Here is a 7,597-nt window from a genome sequence, read left to right on the forward strand (position 1 = left end):
TGTGTGTCTGTGTGACATTAACATTGACTCAACATTTCCCTTCAGTTGTGTGGGGACAGTGTGTGTCTGTGTGACATTAACATTGACTCACTATTTCCCTACAGTTGTGTGGGGACAGTGTGTGTCTGTGTGACATTAACATTGACCCACTATTTCCCTTCAATTGTGTGGGGACTGTGTGTGTGTGACATTAACATTGACCCACTATTTCCCTTCAATTGTGTGGGGACTGTGTGTGTGTGACATTAACATTGACTCACCATTTCCCTTCAGTTGTGTGGGGACACAGTGTGTGTGTGTGACATTAACATTGACTCACCATTTCCCTTCAGTTGTGTGGGGACACAGTGTGTGTCTGTGTGACATTAACATTGACTCACTATTTCCCTTCAGTTGTGTGGGGACACAGTGTGTGTATGTGTGACATTAACATTGACTCACTATTTCCCTTCAATTGTGTGGGGACACAGTGTGTGACATTAACATTGACCCACCATTTCCCTTCAATTGTGTGGGGACACAGTGTGTGACATTAACATTGACTCACTATTTCCCTTCAGTTGTGTGGGGACACAGTGTGTGACATTAACATTGACTCACTATTTCCCTTCAGTTGTGTGGGGACACTGTGTGACATTAACATTGACTCACTATTTCCCTTCAGTTGTGTGGGGACACAGTGTGTGACATTAACATTGACTCACTATTTCCCTTCAGTTGTGTGGGGACAGTGTGTGTGTGTGACATTAACATTGACTCACTATTTCCCTTCAATTGTGTGGGGACACAGTGTGTGACATTAACATTGACCCACCATTTCCCTTCAATTGTGTGGGGACACAGTGTGTGACATTAACATTGACTCACTATTTCCCTTCAGTTGTGTGGGGACACAGTGTGTGACATTAACATTGACTCACTATTTCCCTTCAGTTGTGTGCGGACACTGTGTGACATTAACATTGACTCACTATTTCCCTTCAGTTGTGTGGGGACACAGTGTGTGACATTAACATTGACTCACTATTTCCCTTCAGTTGTGTGGGGACAGTGTGTGTGTGTGACATTAACATTGACTCACTATTTCCCTTCAGTTGTGTGGGGATACAGTGTGTGACATTAACATTGACTCACCATTTCCCTACAGTTGTGTGGGGACTGTGTGTGTGTGACATTAACATTGACTCAACATTTCCCTTCAGTTGTGTGGGGACACAGTGTGTGAGACGCTGTGTGTGACATTAACATTGACTCACCATTTCCCTACAGTTGTGTGGGGACTGTGTGTGTGTGACATTAACATTGACTCAACATTTCCCTTCAGTTGTGTGGGGACACTGTGTGTGTGTGTGTGTGACATTAACATTGACTCACCATTTCCCTTCAGTTGTGTGGGGACACAGTGTGTGACAACCATTTGTACAGAGCCTGTGCTGTGACATTAACATTGACTCACCATTTCCCTTCAGTTGTGTGGGGACACAGTGTGTGACAACCATTTGTACAGAGCCTGTGCTGTGACATTAACATTGACTCACCATTTCCCTTCAGTTGTGTGGGGACACAGTGTGTGACAACCATTTGTACAGAGCCTGTGCTGTGACATTAACATTGACTCACCATTTCCCTTCAGTTGTGTGGGGACACAGTGTGTGACAACCATTTGTACAGAGCCTGTGCTGTGACATTAACATTGACTCACTATTTCCCTTCAGTTGTGTGGGGACACAGTGTGTGTGTGTGTGACATTAACATTGACTCACCATTTCCCTTCAGTTGTGTGGGGACACAGTGTGTGACAACCATTTGTACAGAGCCTGTGCTGTGACATTAACATTGACTCACTATTTCCCTTCAGTTGTGTGGGGACACAGTGTGTGTGTGTGTGACATTAACATTGACTCACCATTTCCCTTCAGTTGTGTGGGGACACAGTGTGTGACAACCATTTGTACAGAGCCTGCGCTGAATGTAACTTCAAACAAAACCAGTGCCCCTCTGGCTGTCCTGATGTACAGCTCGTTGACTCCATCAAAGGTGGCTCATATTTTTTTCTAAATACATCAAAAAATTGTATCTGTCTCAGATAAACAGTTAGAACAATTAAAAATAAAGATAGAAAGATTACAGGCAGTTTGTTGTCAACAGATTACGAAGGATCTGTGTGCTCAGTCAAGCAAGATGACGGATGTTTTATGGCATTCCATGTTCAGTCTTCAGAAAACAATGTAACCATTATTTTACAAAAAACTACAAGTAAGCTTGATTTTTATTCATGTAGGCCTACTCCTATCCTAAACAAAATCATACAGTATATAAATGATTCACAATAAATGTAAACCTTACTGCCAATACATAAGCTATGAAACTTAAAAATGATGCAATTTTCTATGCTATGTTTTTTCTAGCCTGTCCTGAGCCAGTGGATATTCTACCAATAGCCATTGGCGTGGTGGGTGGGGTTGTTGCCATTGGCCTGCTCTTATTGTTGCTCTGGAAAATCCTGACTACCATATTTGATAGGGTCGAGTATTCCAAGTTTCAAGAGGATCTCAAACAGTGCAAATGGGCACAGGTGAGGGACAAGTTTAAACATCATCAGTGAAAAATCTGGCAAATGAAATAATGCCACAGTATGTTTTTGAAGGGAGAAAAATCTATCTTTTAACTAGCACACCAAAAGAATTAAGTGCTAATTAACACTGATGTTTAAATAACATCCTTACAATGTAAGTTTAAAAACAAAAACCATTTCATGACATTTTTAACAATCAACGTTTTCAATTTCAGCAAGACAATCCTTTCTATAAAGGAGCTACAACAACATACAAGAACCCTATGCTGGATACAAGTCAACCTCTATAATAAATGTTATCCAGTTCTTCATATGCTGAATCACTGTTAACTTAATTCTTCATATGTGCTATCTTTTAATGAAGTTCTACATGACCTAATAATGTACACTGATCCTTTGTTAACCTAGTAATAATATGTGTTGACAAGCTGTGGACCTAATACTTCATATACTGACACTCTATTGACCCAGTTCTTATACTGCCTGAAGTATGGAAACTCTTAGTTTTCAAATCTCTATTTACCCACTCTTCTGTCACTAAAAGGTTTCCAGAAATTAATTTTCTCATTCTATGATTTACAATTAGCTGACACACAAAATGCCATTTTAGAAAATTCTTAATCTTAACAGTTAAGCAAAACAGTGACAGCTAGGGGATAGATTATGGTACTTTACTATCAGCTGGTGGTAAATTTTTGGTACTTTCAGTGACAACTAGTGATAGATTTTGACTTGCTGTAATACTGATGGGGATGGTAACTAAATATCTATTCTGGTGCTATTTCTCTTTGTTATTCTTTGCTCTTGTCATACAGTTGCTAACACTTGAAGCTTTATTGTAAATCTTGAACATTGATAGCTAACTTAATACACTTTGCTAACATGTATGTTATGTTTGTTTTGTTGGGCTAACATTTGTGTTGGGTTTGTTTGATTGTGCTAACATTTGTGATGTGTTTGTTGTTATGTCAACATTTTTGATGTGTTATCATTTATGTTGTGTTTGTTTTGTTGAGTTGAATGCCCTGCATTGTTTGATGTGTTATCATTTATGGTGTGTTTGTTTTGTTGAGTTGAATGCCCTGCATTGTTTGATGTATTATCATTTGTATTGTGTTTGTTTTGTTGAGTTGAATGCCCTGCATTGTTTGATGTATTATCATTTGTATTGTGTTTGTTTTGTTGAGTTGAATGCCCTGCATTGTTTGAATGAAGATGAAGTCTTATGACAAATATTACTATGAGGAGACAATCAGTTTTGTATTTGGTGTTACAGTTGACTATGAAGGCTGATGACATAAATTATACTAGTTTTTATTTTGCTGTACAATCTAATGAGGACAAAAGAAAAAATTATTTATCTGATTGTTTTTATGCATTATATTTTTTTAAATGACTATAGCTTCATAATACTCATAATACTTATTTTGTTTGGTGTGGAAAAAATGTGTAGTTAATCAGTTTGCTTAAATTGTGATCAACATTGAAATACTTTTTTTTTCTTAGCCTTTTTTAGTGTGTGTGTGATGAAATAATAGTTGTCTTATCATTTATTTTAGCAATCTGTATATTCTTTGTGTAACCTATAATTAAGATTTTAGTATAATACTTATATAATATAAAATTTAAAGTACCCATTGAATTAAAGTTGATCTCTTTTCTGACATGTTTAAGTCATGAAATAATTGTGAAATACAAGCATAAAAAGCCTGATAAAATTAGAATAAAAATTATTAGTGAACCAAAAGAAACTGTCTTATTTCAAAGAGTTTTTGTACAAATTTTCAAATACATTTAAATTTTACATTTTTTTTTAAACTTGGTAGATTTGGTAAAATTATAAATATTTGTCAACAATGAACTTTTGAAAAACATTGTTTCTTATAATAAATTGAATCATGAAGTTAAAAGATTATTGTAAAAAGTTTTAAATTGTTCAAAATAAGCAGGAAAATTTTCTGTATTTGTTTTATTATCTACAGCCTTCAGCATTACATTAAAAAAAAACACTTTTTGAGTGCCAAAGTCTTTCTCCAATCATGGCCAAAGGTGGAGTGTCAAAATCTTTTCTATGGCCCCTATAAAATATGTAATAAATGCACTTTATATGTGGCCTAAGGGAATTTGTAACACAAATTAAAAACAACCCATGCAGGGAATACCTGTGTCATCTGATTAAGTTATAAAAATGATCTAGGGATGGTTTTATTCAAAGAAAGTACAATAGTGTGCTTTGTTTTTTTAAAAACATGGTTTACCTGCCTTTAGCTTCATTGGCTAGTAGTCAGGAGATTTTAAAATTTTGTTTTAACAGTAAATAGTGTATTTATTTTGTGCTAATAAAGAGTATTTTACACAGAATGTTTTCAAGAGTAAATGTTGAAATGTCCATACAATAAATATTATTTGTTAATCAGGCTGATTTACTTAATACACACAATAGCATGTAGAGGGTTGTCCATAAACGACCACGAACTCCTTGGGGGAGGGGAGCTCAGACTTGATGAGTGGAGAGCAGAAAATGTGACAACACACGGCTGCTTTTTAAAAAGTAATGCTAGAACTGAATTTTGGCTATTTTTTCACATCTTTAAAAGACTTTTTTTCATAAAATGGATTAAAATTGATCAAAATACTTAATTCTGACCAAGCTCAGTAAATATTTTAGAAAGAAACCGCTGTGTAATAAACCAAAACACTGCTATTTTGAAAGGGTAGTAGGCTGAAGTATGATGTCTAATTGGGGGGTGGGGGATTTAAATCATTTTGAAAAAGGATGACCTCTAGGGGATTGTGGATCTTTACGCACATGCTGTAGAAGATGGAACTCAAATATCTAAAACCTAAAAAAAAAAAAAAAAGGAATGGGAACAGCTATATTGTTTGAAAGTAAGACAGACTGAACAATGTGTTAGTTGCCTAGCTGCTTCTTGGATTTACAAAAGTGGACAGCCACATATCGAATCTAACACCAAAATAACTACATTTTTAAACAAACATGAAACTCTTATCTTGCATATAAAAAGTGTGCGTTTTTAAATAAAGTCATATTCATTCCTACACCGAGCTCATTATACCCCAAACAAAGATTTTTTACTCATCCCCCTTTCCCCAGTTAAATGTCATCACCAAAAGCCAGAACCCAACACTTGAAATGATGTCACTGTCTATCATCCTTTTCAAAATTCAGTTTCTAAAATTGCAAGTGCTGTCAAAAATTCAGAAAGCCTCCTCCCCCTCGACTCAATAGTTTGCGCCTCCCATCTGCAGATAAGCGACCAATTTTACAGAATTAGAGGTCATGAACACAAAGAGGTCTGACGACTTTTTAATCTTTTAATTATTAATCTATACATAAAAAATCAATTTATGTTTGTTTGCCTTTTATGCATTACTACACCTTTCATCCGATCACCATGAAACTTTAGGAAGTTGTTGAGAATACACATGGGAGGTATCTGCAAGAAAATCTTTTTTACTTGCGATTTTTTCTCTATATGGCATATAAGAAATAAAAGTCAGATGCATTTTGACACCATTCATCAGAGTGCCATGAAACTTTGGGGAGTTGATGAGAATACTCCAGAAAAGGTTTTTGCAGAAAAAAACTAAAGACACGATGGGCAACAATAATCGCTGACAATATCAAATCAGGTGCTTCCTCCAGCGCCCCTGCATGCATTCTAAACAGTGCAATAGATGATGGATAAGATGGGGCATTTTAGTCGCTCACTAAATTGAATCCAGTGCGTTCGCTGGCACCCCAGCAGGGCGCAATTCAGTGCACATGGATATCCCGTGAGCGCTATAGTGCCCACGTTCATTTAAACAGTGTGATAGACTATGCATAAGATGGGGTTTTAGAGTCATTCACTAAACATAACCAGGTGCGTCCTCTGCCACACCAGCAGGGCGTGATTTGGTGCTCTGCGCTATCCTGTGGTGCCTACGTTAGTTTTAAGGAGCACCCTACAATACTGACAAGAGAGCAGAGTCAGGGGCCGTATGCGGCGCCCCTGGAGTAGTGTAATCAGGGGCTCACAAGAGTGCCCCTCTACGTCTCTGACACTTAAGCGGTGAGTGATTAACTGTGATATTACGGTGAGTGATTAAAGTACACTCAAGGCAGTAGTGTAGTGGGTAAACCCGTGCCCCCATAAATATGATCCAATCGCAGAAATTGTTTACATTTAAATGACTCAGTTTTAGAAAGAAGGGTTACGCTTCTAGAATATAGGATTGGCAAAGTATTAATGAAACCCTCCTAATATAATATATTTCGTCAGACTTTATTTGTCTATAATATGGGGAGGACTAGTATTAATTATAAATTACATCCTATGAGTACATAAAATAATAATGCTTTAAAGAATTTTCCTCATTCAAATATGTGTTTTTTTTACTTTAACCGTCTTGTCTTTAACTTAGCATGGGTTGTTGACTGATGTTGTTGGTAATGGGAAAATCATTCAAGAGCGAAAACAAGCTATTAAAATATTAGGCCTAGCCATATGATGAATTTCTAGAGTTCATAAATAAAAAGTTTTTAAAATTTTAATATTATTAACTTATTAAGTAATAAATAATATGGATGATTAAAGATAATGATTTATCTAATACTAGACTTTAGATTTAGATTCTTAGGTAGATCTAGATCTAGATTCTAGAATAGTAGTATTAGGTTTTTTCTGCCAGATTTTTTAAAAAATGTTAGTGATTTGTAAATGTAGGGTAAGGTTTTGCAGATCAATGTTGCTGTTTTGGGTGCTCTCCCTTGAATAAGATAATATTGTGTTTTGGGTGTTCCTTGTTTATAATATTTATATTTCATTTTATACTTCATATACTACAAATATATCGCAAAAATATTTTTAAAATGCATGTTTTGTTTATATTTAATTTTATATTATAACATATTCATGATTTGTTGTATTATTTCTAGTAATAAATAAAATTTTAGAATTTATAAAAAATTACAGTAAGCACCTCCTGCTTTTAGAAAGTAACAAGGCGTCTGTTGCT

The 7,597-nt window shown here is 35.8% G+C and overlaps 1 protein-coding gene across 1 annotated transcript in view; it reads left to right on the forward strand.

The window, feature by feature from the left end:
• The window catches only part of LOC131928764 (integrin beta-1), a gene marked incomplete at its 5' end in the record, with an annotated part of 28,849 nt that extends 23,919 nt beyond the window's left edge, over nucleotides 1-4,930 (forward strand). Inside the window, 4 exon segments of the mRNA XM_059284882.1 lie at nucleotides 1,920-2,037; nucleotides 2,149-2,256; nucleotides 2,409-2,575; nucleotides 2,791-4,930. Of these exon segments, the coding sequence (XP_059140865.1) occupies nucleotides 1,920-2,037; nucleotides 2,149-2,256; nucleotides 2,409-2,575; nucleotides 2,791-2,865 (468 nt within the window).
• Nucleotides 4,931-7,597: the final 2,667 nt, after the last annotated feature.

The sequence above is a fragment of the Physella acuta genome, unplaced genomic scaffold (genome assembly GCF_028476545.2).
Source record: "Physella acuta isolate Inbredline_101_S28 unplaced genomic scaffold, ASM2847654v3 ptg001542l, whole genome shotgun sequence".
Lineage (NCBI taxonomy): Eukaryota > Metazoa > Mollusca > Gastropoda > Physidae > Physella > Physella acuta.